Genomic DNA, 16,955 nt, shown 5'->3' with positions numbered 1-16,955 from the left:
CAACAATCAAGTGAAGGAAGGACTATTATCACCCTCATTTTACAGATGCAGGAACTAAAGCACAGGAGGCTAAGTAATTTGCCCAAAGCTAGACAGCTAGTAAGTGGCAGAGCTCCCGGTGGGTCTTCCGCTCTGACATCTGCCCACACGGTGGTCACCTACCAGTTCTTCCATAATATAACACACTTCCATCATTTGGCCTCATCTTCTCTCAATGCTTGGAAATTGGATTCTGCTTTTAAAAAGCAAAAATAAAGATTTACAACTGCCTATCACAGCCCATCCTAAATCTTGCACATAATTAATTTTTTAAGAGAGCTATGTCTCTATTATATTCCACAGGGAAGGGTATTAAAGTTCAAATCTATAACTCTTTAAAGATAACCTCTGTTACAAGTATCACTGGACTGCGTGCTTACCAGGTTTCCCCCCATATACATTAAGTTTAAATCCTTAGCTCCAAGTTAATTTTCACTGCCTAACTGATAAAATATTATCTGAGCATGTACTAAAGAATGAATTTCTGCAGCTTAGTGAGATAAGTCATTCATACTCTAACAAGGATATTTTAAACAGCTGGTTATTCCTTCAGGAAAACCATATTCAGATCAAACTAATTTCCTAAATGACATAAAAGGAGTGAGCAGCTCTGAGGTGTCTTATGTAACTGACTGAGTACTGATGGCTTGGGACTAGATGATGGCATGACAGAGGAAAGGGAGGCTGAATCTCTGACATGGTAAAAATTGCCATTTAAAAATCTCAGTAGGAAAGGGTATGTGCTATGGTAAGCGCTGTGAATTGTGTAAGACTCATGAATCACAGACCTGTACCCCTAAAACAAATAATACATTATATGTTAATAAAATAAAAAAATAAATACATACACAAATAAATAAAAATAAAAAAATAAAAATCACAGTAAATATCACCTGCCAGGTATTAAAATGATTCAAGGGCTTATTTTTTTTCTTACTGCTATTGTGATAGGTTTGATAAAGAAATAATTTTAAGTACACTAACCTGTTAAGCACCAGTAATTAGTTGAGAAAAACAAACACAAATGTTCTTGAAGAGAGAGCAAACCTGGAGGGAATTTAGTCCTCTGAAATTATGCTAAGTGTCTACTGCACTCATTCTGGGAGACTCCCATCCCAAATAAAAACCCCCTTTACATTTTTCTCCTGTTTTCTGTCACACATAATTTCTATAATAGATAATTGATGGGATTATTTACTAACACAGGTGGACCTGGCAATGGATAACACTATCTGGAATACTTGGGGTTTTTATGGAAGAATTGAGCCTATAAATACCTGTGAATGGAATGGGCACTGTACTGACAGACAGTAATTTTGCAGTAATGGGATTTGGTTTTGTCACCTTACCTCTTTGAACTTTAGTTTCCCAGTCTGTCAAATACAGGAATAAAAATTAAATGATCTCCAAGGCCCATTCTAACAACTCCCAAGTTCCACAATTTTAAGATGGCTTTGAACACTTCTGCACAAAGATGATTCGAACATTTAATCCCATGAGGTAGACTAAAAATATGTAGGAACGACAGATATGGGGATAGGATAATACTTTCTGTTCTCTCCCAATAGGTGTTCCATTATTGTTAAACTAGTTTCTCTCTTGCACTCCATCAGCCATCATGGCTCCAAGAAAGGGAGCAGAGCAGATGCCATCACAAGAATGAACAGGATATGGTACATAAGGAAAGCTCCTGACATACAAGAAGGAGAAAAATTCATCTCCTATAGCCCTGAGGGATGATGGAAAGAAAAAAGGGATACAAGGAAGAGGTAATCAGACCCAGCGTGCTTACCTTCCACCCCTTTTTAGGGTGGAAACTACAATTGGAGGTCTACAGTTCACATAGATTTGGGGAAATCCAAGGAAACAGGGGATAGTGGTTCGCTTCCCTGAGCATGCCTGTGGGAGGCTGAGTCCTCTAGAAACTCAGCTTTCAGCTTAATGGCATGTTCAATATGACGTAGGGAGAATAATGCAACATTGGTGGAGGGAGATGGCTCAACAGATAAGCCCAAAGCAAGGCTCCTGGCTCATCAAGGCCTACACGTGGTGTTCGGGGAATCAGGAAGTTCCCGTATGTCTCCATGAGGAGAGAGAATGGCACTGTGAGAATCAATGGACCTGCAGAGATCAGGGGTCAGTCAGTACTAAGGCTGCAGTAGATACAGCAAATGGCTCATGTATGTACTTCAGGAAAGGAACCAGCATGATATCTCAAAGAAACAGAAATGACCAGTTTTGCCTCTGGGGCTATCAGTCCTGCTTTCAGACCGTAGCAGCCACTCCATACCTCGTGTGGATAACACAAGAGGTGGCAAGTGGGGCTTTGCTGATGCCATGTAAGTCTACCCAGCCCTCAGGGCTGCTACCAACCCACCAGTCACTGTGTAAATTAGTAAAAGACACTTCCTTTCTCGAGACACTTTACTTCCACCTATCAGAAAATCATGATCATAATATACTGGTTTTGTTAGAACAAGGCATCTTACTGCCACATGCCAGACAACTGTCATAATAAAATCTAGGATACCAAAGATATGAAATCTATTCACCTTATACGGCAACCCTCAACCCCCATACATATCTTGGAATGAGAGGGAGGTGGGTAAATCTCAAAGATTCAACCTCTATGTTAAAAAAGAGAGAGAGAGAGAATGTACGGACTCGAGAAGGTTAAACATTACAGAAAATAAACAAGCTATATATTTTTTGTGCATCTGAATTAATATAAGTAAATCTTCACCTCTGCCGTGCCAAATTACAAAAGCTTTATGCCCAAGGTTTTTGCCTTTTATTTGGTTTTTCCCAAGGCACCTTACATAGTAATGCAGATGGAACAGAAGGAACCAATAAGTGCTTGTTGAATAAAAAAGTAAATTTTCAGAAAAATCAGAATTATGGATCCACCTATATGTATAATAGCAAGTAATTTTCCTCCCCCTCTCCTTATATTTATCTGAACCAAATCTAAAATTTTACCCATTGGCACCTAGCTAACAACCATAAAAATCTGGAGTTCTTCAGTTGTTTTCTAACAAACCCCTTCCTCAAATATTTTTTGGAGACGGAAACTTAGATCTAAGTTTCAACATTTTCAGGACCAAAGAGATCATCTCAGAACTACAGAATTTTTAAAAATTGAAAAGAGGATTATGTCATCCAAAATAAATTCTTATTAAAAGGTGAGGAACCCTCATTATCTAGAAAGGTAATTTGCCTAGAGTCACATAATCAAATCAGGGATTCAAACACCCTGCACAATAACGATTCATCTGTCCTTGCCCTTCACTCCCCTTTCCCCAAGTACACACTTTTCTGCCTCTCAGCCTTTATCATACTTTGTAAACCGCTTAATTATCTATCTCAAACCTAGCAGCAATTGATCAAACTCAAATAAGAGAGAAATCACCCAAAGGTCTGAAAACCAGAGAATCAGGTAAACTGCGAGTTTTACCACATCCATAAAATGATAAACAAAAGGGAGAGCGAAGCGAATTGAGAAAGGGTACTTTTTCCGTCTTCACAACAAAAGCTAGGGAATAAAAACGCGTTTTCCTTGGGGACAGATTTTGCTGAGGGGACCAGATACAGATACAAAAGATAATTCCTCCTGGGGTTTTTCCTTTTCCTTTGAGTTTGTGGGATCTAAAAAAATTTTTTTTCTTAAATCACATAAACAATCATAACCTCAGCACATTTACTTCCCTCCTTTTCTCACATAGTATTTTCCTGAACATTAATATAGACCACGTTTCCAAAAAAGAAATTGACCAAAGGTCTATTGCCTATTTACCAAAACCTTTTCAAGACTTAGGTGACTCCTCTTAGGCTACGATTAGGAAAGTACTCCAAACTTCGGTTACAAGCTGAAAGCTCAGTGAATTGGATCTCCAAGGTTTGCAAATACCCTCAGCTGGGCTAAAGGGCACAGAATCTCTAGCGCTCCCTACAGCTCACACTTTGAACCTACCTACCACAGAAAACGCGAGTTACCAAGGATCGGCTCCCTGGCTCCACTTTTTTTCCTGCTTAAAAAATCGGGTGAAGGTGGTGGTGGGGGGGGGAAAGGACTGAAAAGGCGAACCAAAGGATTAATCACTTCTCCCCATTACATCAGCAGCCCCCGCCCTTCCCTCCGAGCACCTCCTCTCCTAGAATCGTCGCTACGCACTAGCGCTCTCTTCGCCCACCCCCCGCTCTATTATATGCCCTGATACCTCCCCATTATCACCCGCCCCACCACACTCCCCCATCCCTCCTTCCCCCTCCTCTGCGAGGGAGGGAGGAAACCCGAGAGAGGAAACAGGGCGTTGAAGGAAGGGACTCCGCCATAAGAGCGGAGGCCCCATTGGCCTGAAGGTTGTATGGGAGCTCCCCATTGGCTGCTTGGCTGGAATCCCCGCCCATCTGCTTCCCCGCCCATTCACCCCTCCCCCCGCCGCCCCGCGGCCTTCCCCCGCGCCCCTGGCGAGCCCCGCGGCGGGGAGGGACCCACTGGGCGAGTGGAGGCTCCGGCGGTGTCAATGGCTCCTCCTGCCACGGAGCAGCAGCAGAAGCAGCGGCGACGGGGTTGAGGAGGAGGAGGAGGAAAGGTTCCTTTAAGGAGGAGGAACGACGACGCCTCTTTTTCCCTCTATCTCCTCCCTTCACACTCATTTCCCCTTCGCCGAGGAGAGAAGGGGGGGGAGGAGAGAGAAGAGGCCGAAGAAAGAAAAAATTCCTCACAGAAATCTCTTTCAGGGGGTGTGGGGGGAGGAAGAGGAAAAAAACGAGCCGGGCGCCCCCTGCTCCCTCCCTCCCTTCTCCTCCTTCTCCCTTCCTCGCCCGCCCGCCCACTCCCCCCGCCGCCGGAGACGCCGCTCGGAGTCGGCGGGACCGGAGTCTGTCTCCTCACCCGCCGACGCCGCGCTTCGCCTCGGGATCCCCAGGCGGGCGGACGCCCTTTCTTTCTTTCTCTCGCTCTGCCCGTCTTTCTGTCTCCGTCCCTCGCGGCCGCCCCGCCCGGCGGCCTCGGCCTTCCCCGTGCGTCAGGCCCGCCCGCCCGGCCTCGCTCGGTCTCTGTCTCCGCGGGCCTTTCTCTTGGACTCGGGCTCTCGCTCGCCCCCTCCGCCCTTCCCATCTCCCCTTCCCCTCGCCCCCTTTCCTTCCTCCCCCTCCCCACCCCCTTCTCCTGCCCCGGAGCTCGCAGTGCGTGTGCGTGTGTGTGTGTCCCTCCGCCAACGCCGCCACCTCAGCCCGGCAAATGAACTCCGTCCGAGCCGCCAACCGGAGACCCAGGCGAGTGTCGCGGCCGCGCCCGGTGCAGCAACAGCAGCAGCAGCCCCCGCAGCAGCCGCCGCCGCAGCCGCCCCAGCAGCAGCCGCAGCAGCAGCCTCCGCCGCCGCCGCAGCAGCAGCAGCCTCCGCCGCCGCCACCGCCGCCTCCGCCGCTGCCCCAGGAGCGGAACAACGCCGGCGAACGGGGTAAGGCCGCGCTCCCTCCCCGCCGCCCGCCGGCTCGGGCGCCGGCCGGCCGGGACCCGCGGGGAGGGAGACTGGGGCGGGCGGGGGAGGCCTGTGCGCCCCGGGGGTGGGAGACGGAGGCTGAGCGGAGGCGGGTCCGCCGGTGCCGCAGTGTCAGCCCGGCCCGGGCCCCGGCTGGCAGGAAAAGCCGCGGCTTCCCCACTCGCCCGGGCTCTCGCTCAGGCCGCGCTTTGTTTGGTTGCGGGGGCTCGGCACCCTCTACCCCCACCCATCCTTTGGCTTCTCGCCTGGCTCACGGACCCCGGAGGAGTCTGTTGGTGGCTAGGGTGGGGGGAGGCAGAGGGTGGGATTTCCCCCTTTTCTACTGCCTTCCACGGTTTAGACTCCCCCTTCCTAACAGAAGGTGGGGGGAACAACTGGGAGTGATCGGGCGATGGGGCTGGCTGGGGAACTTGTTTTCCCCCTTTTCTCTGTTAGCCTCCCCCTTCCTGTGGAGGAGGGGGAAGGGGGGGAATCCGAGTGGTCTGTGGTGTTGGCCGGGGAACTTGTTTCCCCCACCCCCCTCCCTAGTCACGGGGTAGGGGGAGCAGCGACTACTCTCCCAACCCCACAATGTTTGCTGCGCAGTTTGGCTTTCGTTACAGAACCCCTGGGAAGGACCCGTTAAATCAAGACCTTTAAATAAATAAATATAGAATCCATCGGCCATTTCCAGCCCCCTCCCTCGCGTGCGGTGCAGTTACCCTTCCGCTCTATCGACCACCCCTCTCGCCTGTCCTCCCCTAGCGAACCCCTACGCTACCGTGCCACCCTCCGTCTCCTAGTGGGGTTTGAACGCCCCTTCTTTCCAGCTGGCCCCTTGGGAGAGTGTGAGTGTGTGCTGTGTCCAAGGCCTAGTGAAATGTGTCATTTGGACCCAACTGTGCAGCTCTATCTGGTAACCACCATTGTCTAAGGGCTGAGGCTCCCGGGGGTTGGATTCTTGGTTTAGAAAAATAATGTTCAGTTCTAGTTTGATGATGTGGTTATTTTGGGAGGTTTATGAGGTAGGGTGTTGCACCTTGGTCTCCAAACGTAACTATTCTCTTTATTAATTAGCTGCTCTCAGTGGGGGTGGAGGTCAGTACCATATTTATGTGTACGGTTGTTGTTTTAAGGAGGAGGGGAATTGTTAGGAGACATTTTGCGTGTTTTCGTTGGAGGATTAAGGTTAATTTTACATGCGTTGGTTGTCACACCTCCTTTGATTAAGGGAATTGAGATTAAATGGCTTTTAAAAATTATACATTTCCTTAAAAACAGTTTCAGTGTTGTACTTGACGAAAATACTTAAATGGAAAAGAGAGATGATAATCTGAAAAACAGTTCAAAGGGTTTTCACTAGTCACTGTTACAGATAGTCCTTGAGAAAGCAGTTTGCTATATGTTGCTTGAAAGAATGTGATGTTTCAAGCCAGTTAGAGGTCTTGTGTAACATTATTGGCAAATATGTTTTAATGATTCTTTGATACATTTACCTTTTTTTTTGTAAATTAAAAATATTTGTAGTTTCATCATTTCCTTTCACATTTGCATATCAGGGTTTTCCTGTGTTCCATTCAAATAATACTCGTCTCCTTCCACTATATGTTGTGTCACAAAATTTTTTGACAAAACAGTGACACTAGATTGAAATCCTGGCATAGTAAGGATTTAATTGCTAGAAGTAAGTAAGCGTTTTCAAGATGTACTGATTTGTTCATACCATTAGGGCTGAATTAAATCTGTTTGGCCAAACTTAATTTAGTCTCATTGTGTATTTTAAAATATTTATTCTGAATCTCCTTTTCACGGTGTGTGTAATTTCAAACTTAGCTGAGGTACTTTTATCTTGGATACTTTTCTTCATTTGTGTGAATTATTAGCTGCTAAAGTCTGTTTCCTTTTGAAGTAAAGTGACTTGGTTGTTGGCATTGACATGCCAGAGTGTCAATTTTCTTTTCATTCATGTGCGTAAGCTGACTAAGATGTTCATGAAATCAAGATTTCAGTATGTACCTAACCAGATAGTAAATCAGATGCACTGTAGAATTGTTGCTTTGCTGCAGCTAGTAGAAACTGTTCTGGAGATTCTATGTTGGCACAGAGGGGAAAAGAACTTGCTGATTAGCCTTCAGGGAAAAGACTGTGGGTCTTTTAGAGGGCAAATAAATGGCTTTAAAATGAATAAAACATTAAGCTAAATTAAAAGACTAATAAAGTTTTTGCCAGATTTATGTAAAATATGTAATTCTTCAAAAATTGGCAATTTGATTACTTTTTTAAAATGTACAGTTCACATAATGATCAGAAGTTAGCCAAAAGGAATACTCTTTATTTTAAAAGTTTTATGGAGCATGTGGAGTGTCACTATTTCTGGTTTGGATAGGAGAGGTTTTATTGTTGTTTAAGAATATGCTGGGTTTCATAATTTTGACAAGGTAATTAAGGAACTACAGCTAACACGTGTGTGTGTTTTACTTTTTTTTTTTTTTTTTTTACTAACTCTTAATGGATATGTAACTCTTACATTAGAGTTTGGATAGAGTTACATAATAATGGATCAGACAGCTTTCCTGGTCAGGAATTGAAGTCAGACTCACTTGATTTAAGACAAGTTAAATCAGTCTGTATATTTCACATAAAGGATGGATTTTTGGCTTTTTAGTGGTAATAGAACAGTTACAAGATAGTATTTTTTTTCAGGCAAAAATTTTGTCAGGGCTGGTTTTAGTTGCTTATTCACCCACAGGTTAATTCATCTAAAAACTTCCTTGATATGTCCTTAAACACACACGCGCACACACACACGCACACTCTTTCTTGTGTATGTAATGGCCAATGTTTGAAGTAGAAAGAAATAGTCTTCTAGAGTGAATTTTTATAAGGACTTTTCAAAGCCTTCCATGGGGGAGAATTACTTATAACCCACATTGGGAAATAATTGGCCTGGGTGTTTCATGGAATGCTGTCTTCACTCATATGTTATCTGAAATGGCCCACTGTCTTAAGATGGAATACTAATCATTATATGTTTTGGTCTTTTAGCTTAAGTTCCAGAGTTTAGGATTTCACATACTACTTTAGTAGAAAGTAATTTGTGTTGCACATAGGGACACTTTGATAATACATTTCAGAGTCAGTGAATCTGGAAGTAGTGTGGGGTTAGATTTTTTATATTTCTTTTCTTTTAAAAATCCTACAAGGATTTCACTTTTGCAACTTGTTCTGCTGAATTTATTTTAATGTCTCTTTGGTAGTCTTTTTCTAGGAGAAGTATGAGGAAAGCTTATTATAAGCCTGAAGAAGCGCTATGTATTCTGAGCACTTTTAGCTTGTAGTTAAAATTGATTACTTTGAATAGGTAATAAATGCACATAATTTAAAATTCCAGAGTTTCTTGCCTACACCTGCCTCACATACTAGATTCTCCTACTTGGAATCAATCACTATTATTAGTTTCTCATTTATTATGTTTTAATAAAAGATGAAATTTGCCAACTGAAAATCTTGATATGGAAGTTTTTGAAAATAGGTGTAATTTCTTCCTGGCTAGAAAATTCATAAGATTCTTTTGAAGTTCTGAAATTTTAACTGTGTAATAATTTATAGTTAAAGAAATTTAATGAATACAATATATTAATGGGTATTGCTATTAATTTCTAGTCTGCAATGATTATACAAAGTAAAATAGTAATCATTCTTTTTAATTTCATATTTATGGAATAAAAATCTCACCTGTGACCCTGGAACTACAGGGTTTTGTTTTAACTAAACTTATTGAAGTAATTGAGTTCATACAGTGTTACATGAAATATTCCTGATGGAGCTACATTATTTGTAATATGCAGCAGCCAGGAAACTCCTTAGCGTTCTAGTCATGCTTGCTAATCATATTTTCTGTGGGCTTATTCTAGCTCATGATATTTTACCTTCAGGTTCTTCAGAATAAGGAACTTACAGAATACAAGAATAAGGAACTTCTGCAACCTTTTTTGATAGAAGAGTTCTGGACAAGGGACATGATTTTTTCCTGTTTTAGGAATTAAGTACTGTGGGGCATTGCTCTCCCTTCTTGTGGCTAAACCTTCAAAATTTTTACATACATGAAAGGAGAGATGTAACCCATTTTTGTGTGTGTTTGGGGAGGAGAGCCTGTTTTCTCAAAGCTTACAAATTATTTGAGGGGTAGGAATGAGATAGTGACAATGCCAGTGTTAAAGTTCTGCTGATGAGGCTTATGGGTTGTCACTATACTGCTTTTCTGTTTCTTTACTGGAAGTTCTGGCAAACCCACGGACAGATCAGCCAACTTGGATACCTACCAGGTAAAGCAAGAACTACCAGTAGATCCTGACCTGTTAAGACCCCTGAACTTAAATTTGTCAGAATTCAAGGCTAGTGAGTATTTTCTAAGGCCCCCCCTACCGTTTGTCTTAATTTTGAAGCTAAACAATCTGTAATAATGAATTACTTCAACTTGAGGTTTTTTATTGTCCTCCAATTTATTCCTAACTAATAAGTTATTCTTATTTTGTGTCTGTCTTGTCCCACTAGTCTCTGAAGGGTTATTTTGTTTTAGACTACTAATTTAATCAGCCCTTTGAATTGCATTCTCAACTTCCAGAGAATTCCAGTTTATGTGAGGTTGCTGACCAGGTACCCCCACATTGTAGTGGTTAGCCTTTGAAAATAAAATTATAAAGAAGCAAAATATAAGAGTTGAGACAGTTGGGCAGTATGATAGAGCTCAGAGTTACAGCTAGCTAAATGGGGGTTCCCATCCTGGCTACACCATCAACAGGCTGTTTGACATGGAGCAAGCAGTGTAAACTCTTGGAGCCTTTACTTCTTTATCTTTAAGATGGGGGGATGATAATACTTGCCTTATGGAAAAATTATTGCTGAGAGATTTAAGTATCTATCACTTGATAGATGCTCAGTGAATGGCAGCTTTTAAAAATTTTAAAAATAATAGTAAGGAATGCAATCAGTTGTATATAAAACTAAACCCAAGAGATAAAATGTGTATGAGTCGTTAGTTTCTGGCATACCCGAAAATGCAATCTAGCTGACTTCGTATAACCTTAGGGAGACTGGTTTATAAGAATGAATTGAAATATTCTTTAAAGAAAAAGTAAGGAAACGGAAGAAATTGGTGTTGAGAATAATAATAAACATAGGTCTCTTTCTGCTTATGTACTAGAGTCTATGCCAGATACTTTCTTAGACAGTATGTCTTTTAACCCTTTTAGCAATTCTGTAAGATAGACATTAATCAGCAGTGAGTATTCATAGTAAATAGCAGAGAAGAATTTCAAAATTGATTTATATCACTGAGTCTTCCCATAAACAAGAGGAGATAACAAAATGCGTTTGGCAGAATGTCTTCATCACATTTAGGGGATGGAATAACAGCCTTTGAAGCACATTTGTCCCCTATCTTATCCCCTCTATTTTACTGAAAGCTGGTACAGTAGTCTGATGCCATTGATTGTTAAACATCTGCTTTCACATTTTCTAAGTAACCTTCTGATCATAACTTTACCTTTAATGTAGATCTGTCTCTAGAAGAGATTGCACTGATTGGCCAGCATGTTTTTCCAGCTTGTTGAGATCACTAAGCATTCATTGTACAAAAAGGGGTAGATTTCCCTTGCATAACTCATAAGTTATGAGTAAAAGGTGTTAAGTCATTTTAGCTCATGGTTATAGACTAGACTATTTCAGGAAGGAAAAAAATATGAGTTCAGTTATTCTTCAGTGGTAATTTTGGCAGATTTGTGGACTGAAGATCCTTTTGTCACCAAAGCTTGATGTCTTTAGATATCTAGCCTGGGGTTTTTATATATGTTAGGTTAACACAAGAAATGTGTGTAAACTTAATCCTTAGAAAATAGAGAAATGAAACCAACTAACTTCTCTTATATAATTTATTTTAGTTTAAGGAAATATCAAAAATATTTACTTTAAAAATGAATATGTCGTGTATTTTTTTTGTTCTAAAAAACCCCAAATAAGATAGTATATTAAAGCAAATTTAAGTTCTGTATGTTAGTGGCTTACTCTCCCCAGTTTCTAAAGACCCAGTTGTCAAATGGTTAGCCCTCGTAATGAATGGAAAATTGTGACTATGTTCAAAAAAAGAAAAAAATGATTAAATGCTGTTCTTTCAACTGGTGCCTAAACCTTTAAAAACATTATGGAATACTTCCACATCTTATGAGAGAAGAGGTACTATTCATCTTTTTTGTGAAGAGAGCCTACTTTTCTGTTTTTTCAAAGCTTTGAAATTGAGTGATAGAAATGGAGTAATAACCTGTGCTTTAAAATTATTTTTCTGGTAATAGTGAAAATCTTAGCTTCACTGTTTTCTTCTGGTGTGCAACAACACTCATTTTCCAGATGGTCAAGTTAGGTTGACAACGTCAAAATCTTTTTTTTCCTCAGAGTGGAATTAACTGGCTATTATAGGGATTCAGTCTTTGGCATTGATTTCTTTAGTACCGTGTATTGATAACGGACTTAAATCAGTTTAGCCTTTGCTAGTTTGCTGACTTGAGTTTAGATATGAGAATTCTTTTTACACTCAAGTATTGATTTTGTATCTTACATCCGGAGTGTATAACAGAGTATGTATAAGACCACATGGCTTTATGAGAATCTGACACTTAGGAGGAAGCAAGTGGGGAAGAGGAAGAACATAGAACTCTTTTTTTATTCACCTGTTATATTTTGAGTTGGACAGGGTTGGTATATATACGTTATTAGTAATTGTTTCTTCCCACATAATCATACATCCTTGGGGAAAAAAACGGGCTTTAAGGAAAATTAGAAGTGATGTAGAATTTAACAAATGGAAAGTAGAAATCATTCCAGGTTTGTATCATGGCAGAGATAAAGGATCAAAGAAGTGTTTGAAAGAAATGGGGGTGGGTGAGGACACTGTGTTTTGAAATTGAATGTTACTGGCAAAGTGATTGTATGGTAAAAGAAATTGTGGAATCACTCATTTTTCTGTTAAAAGTAGCCACGGATCTACTGAACAGTTGTATGACTGATAACTTCATAATCCTTTGAAATGCATTTGCATTTTTAAGAAACTGATCACTTAGTCAAATTTTGGTATTTTAGACCCAGTAAAAGAGATAGAAATAAGTGATTTGGACAAAGACCTTTTGGATAGGAATGCTTCCTCACAGACAAAATAAGCATGTAGGGGTGGCAGAGTCTTGCAAGAATCACTTACCTTACACATTTATTGTTTTCCCTAATCTACTTCTGACCCTAAAATTTTTCTTAAAAGTTTCACTTTCTGTTTTTTCAGAAGACTTAATTTTGAGTTGGGGATGGGGATGGAGAGAAGAAAAAGAATTAGAGCAGGTAGGAGTGGCAGTATGTATGGGTCATTTAAATTAGCAGTGGTAATTTGAATTAGAAACAGTCTATATATAATTATGTACGTATACTATATATAACTATATTTAAATTGTCAAAATAATTTTATTAGGTTTTTTTAAACTAAGTTTTTTTTTATTTTTTTAAAGATTTTATTTATTTATTTGGCAGAGAGAAACACAGTGAGAGAAGCAACACAAGCAGGGGGAATGGGAGAGGGAGAAGCAGGCTTCCTGCGGAGCAGGGAGCCCGATGTGGGGCTCGATCCCAGGACCCTGGGATCATGACCCGAACCGAAGGCAGATGCCCAACGACTGAGCCACCTAGGCCGCCCCTAAACTAAGGTTTTAATGAAAGTATACAAGTGCACAAATCATTGGTGTATAGCTTGATGACTTTACACAAAGTAAGCATATCTGTGTAGCCAGTAATACCTAGATCAAGAAATAAACACTACCAGCATCCCAGAAGTGGTATTCATCCCATCCCGGCCTTCCCCACCGCCACCCTCCAGGCCTTCCCACTCATTATCCCCAACCCTGTCTTTCTAACTGCTGGGATTAGTTTTGTCTGTTGAACTTTATATAAATGTAATCACCCAGTATGTATTCCTATGTGTCTGGCTTCTTTCACTCAATATTTGTTTCATCCATGTTGTTGCTTGTAGCAATAGTTTGTTCATTCTTGTTGCGGTATAATAGTACATTGTATGAGTATACTACAATTTATTCATTGTACGATTAATAGACGGAGTTTTCATCTTTGGCTGTCAGAAATAGTGCTCCTATGAGCATTTTATGTGTATCTTTTGGTGAACACATGTACGCATTCCTGGTAAGTTTTATACCTCAACATTATATCGTTATCTTTTCTCAGAGGCAGAGCTTCCATTTACATGGGAGGTAAAATAGCTTTAAGACAGATATGAATATGGCATCTCATAAGTAATGTTGCTAAAACAATTTTATTTCAGATATTAGTGTTTTTCTTAAGTCTTTTGGTGTGTATGCTGTAAGTCCAGCATTAGAAAGTTTACCCAATTAACTTAATATACTGTATTTTTCACCAAAGGTTGTAAGTTGAGTTACTTTGAGGAGGAAGGAAATCTTTTTTTAAATATAGGAATTTTCAAAAATACTGTGTACTTTAATGTGTGATTCTAAGCCTTCATTCGAAAAATTATTTCTTTCTGCTACTGCCATACTTTTGTTTCTCCATTTCAGTTTGGAATACTGTTCCTTACTACTTTTAAGCTTATCCTTTTAACTCTTGTGAAAATATTCTGCTTCTATTTGGTTGATTGTTTCACTTTTTTCCTACATATCTTGATTATAAATATAAAATTATAAAACTTTGATAGAAAAATTGAGGCACATTTTGTTTTCAAGTTGTTTTTCTAGTCCTTGGCCAGATCTGTCAGTTCCTGATGTATAAGAAGAAGGTGTAAAAGGGCTTGCTCCTCAACTGTGCTGCTGAAGTGCTAGTTAGTGGTTTATAAGCTCATATTCCCCACCATACAAATATCCCCAGAACAGGCCATCAGTGACTGAGACGGGGCTCTGTTTTTAAGGAATCGCTTGCTTGAAACTGATGATACGGTAGCCTTAGATACCAAAAAGAGTAAGATCTTACTATTTTGTGTCTGATCTTTTCGCACTTACCAGATCAGTGTTAGTGCTAACAGTTGTTCTTTCTTGTCCACAACCAGCAGTGTGGAGGAGACTGCCTCCTCCCTCCCTCCCTTCCTTCCTTTTTTAAATAACATAGCCACATTGAGTAAATGTTGCTTTTAAGTTTGGGGAGAAGGAACTTGAGCTTTTTCATCAAAGTGGCTTTTTTTTTTTTTTTAGAGAAACTTTTTTTTTTTTTTTTTAAGATTTTATTTATTTGAGACAGAGAGAAAGAGAGAGCACATGAGAGGGGGGAGAGTCAGAGGGAGAAGCAGACTCCCTGCCGAGCAGGGAGCCCGATGCGGGACTCGATCCAGGGACTCCAGGATCATGACCTGAGCGGAAGGCAGTCGCTTAACCAACTGAGCCACCCAGATGCCCTTTTTAGAGAAACTCTTAACTATAGAGAACAAACTGAGGGTTGCTGGGGAATGGGGTAATTGGGTGATGGGCATTAAGGAGAGTATTTGATGTAATGAGCACTGGGTGTTACATGCAACTGATGAATCACTAAATTCTACCCCATATCTACTATATGTTAACTGACTTGAATTTAGTAAAACCAAAGATAAAAAAAAAAATTCTAGAATGGTTTCTTAATCCAGTTTCTAAAGTAGGGGATTTTGAATGAGGTGACTTCTGAGATGCTCTAAAACTTTCTGTATCATTTAAATTACCACTATAATCATTGAGATCTGAATTTGTTAGGTATTGTTGTACAGACATGGTTCTTGCTTTTATGGAACTTATGATTGAGTTAGCGACTAAATTTAAATAACATTCAAAATCAAAATGAATTGAAAATAAGCATGTTGATACTGTTTTCATTGTCTTCTGATAAATATTTTTAAGGATACACACGCACATACATACATACATATACCACACCGGAGTTTTGTTTGTAACCTTATCTGTCCACTTTTCCAAGACCCGAGACTGTTGGAGAGTCATCTGTGAAATGCTGTTAAGATGAAGGCTTGTTATGACCCCCTGCTGTCTGATACATGTTCTACCCTTTAATCATTTATCGAACTACGTTTGTGCTACAATTAGAAAGTTGTTGCCTGGCTGGCTCAGTTGGTAGAGCGTCCAGCTCTTGATATAGGGGTTGTGAGTTCAAGCCCCACGTTGGGCATGGAGCCTACTTAAAAAAAAGTTGTTGCAGCCCAAAGTTTAAGCTGAGTTATAGCATGCTTCTGTATATGATTAAGAAAGAAACATGTGGCTAGTGAAGGAAATTACCTGAGGAGTTGGGGTCATTTATCTTGTTTTCATGGTGTCTTCCTTCTTCATTGCATTCATTGTTTTGCCTTTATATCTAGAAACTGAAAGTAGACAGGTTTAAATTAGATTATATGTTGCCAGAATCTAAGATCTTCAGTTGCAGAGATAAAACAACACTTTAATTTTCTTCGTGGCATCTGTAGTCCCACATACAAGTAGTTGTAACTCAGGGTGCCTTTATGGATTTTTTTTCTGATGCTGTCTTAGTCTCTACTGCAACATCTCACAGGGAACCTATCCTCTATTTCTGAGTCATTTGATTTGAGAACCTTTTAGTTGAAATCTTTAAAGTTGAAAAACTAAGCTGAGAGATCTGGGTCTAGTGAGCTTGTCCAGGTTTTGTAAAGTTAAGTCTGGTTTTAGAGGACTAGAAAAATGTTACATACCAATCATAGACATGTATTGAGAACACAGTACGCTTTCTGAAACTTGGAATATGCACTCTTGATTTTGTGAAGTGTCTAAAAATTTTTGGTGAAATGTTAGCAGTGTCTTGGAATGGTGGAGGTGAGGTGATTTTTGTTACTCTTTGTACATTGGAATCTGGAAGGAAAGAGGTTTGTATTTTTAAAAAGATTTTATTTTATTTTTTTTTAAAGATTTATTTATTTGACAGAGAGAGACACAGAGAGAGGGGGAACACAAGCAGGGGGAGTGGGAGAGGGAGAAGCAGGCTTCCCGCAGAGCGGAGAGCCCGATGCGGGGCTCGATCCCAGGACCCTGGGATCATGACCCGAGCCGAAGTCAGACGCTTAACCGACTGAGCCACCCAGGCGCCCCTTTAAAAAGATTTTAATAGTTGTGATTGTGATGTGAACTTATAGTATTTGGTCTTAAGATAAAGTTCTCACAAAGGTCATTTTAAACTTGAGTAAGAGCTTAAAATTTTACATTTCTCAGTGCTCTGTGTTTTAACTGCTTATTAATTTATGGACATTTTTAGTTTGTATCCACAGCAACTTTAGGATAATGATTGCTTATATATATCATTTATAGGAGATGAGGATAACTAATGATAAAGTCAGAATTCAGAATTAAAAACAAATTGGTTACTTGAGACTTTGAGCCAGTGATTCTGTCTTTC

General features: G+C 40.5%; 1 protein-coding gene and 1 long non-coding RNA gene across 2 annotated transcripts in view; both read left to right on the top strand.

Annotated features, from left to right (window-relative positions):
* The window catches only part of LOC145723892 (uncharacterized), a 291,096-nt gene extending 289,045 nt beyond the window's left edge, over nucleotides 1-2,051 (top strand). Inside the window, exon 5 of the long non-coding RNA XR_014149278.1 lies at nucleotides 1,653-2,051. This is a non-coding gene — a long non-coding RNA (uncharacterized LOC145723892). The remainder of the gene's footprint in view (nucleotides 1-1,652) is intronic.
* A 2,460-nt stretch (nucleotides 2,052-4,511) lies between these two features.
* The window catches only part of FBXO11 (F-box protein 11), a 74,107-nt gene continuing 61,663 nt past the window's right edge, over nucleotides 4,512-16,955 (top strand). Inside the window, exon 1 of the mRNA XM_081832309.1 lies at nucleotides 4,512-5,501. Within this exon, the coding sequence (XP_081688435.1) occupies nucleotides 5,282-5,501 (220 nt within the window). The 5' untranslated portion in view covers nucleotides 4,512-5,281. The remainder of the gene's footprint in view (nucleotides 5,502-16,955) is intronic.

This window comes from Leptonychotes weddellii, chromosome 10 (assembly GCF_054177405.1).
Source record: "Leptonychotes weddellii isolate Sample4059 chromosome 10, ASM5417740v2, whole genome shotgun sequence".
NCBI classification, from domain to species: domain Eukaryota; kingdom Metazoa; phylum Chordata; class Mammalia; order Carnivora; family Phocidae; genus Leptonychotes; species Leptonychotes weddellii.
Note: the sequence above shows the minus strand (reverse complement) of the source record. Positions and strands in the feature narration are given on the sequence as shown.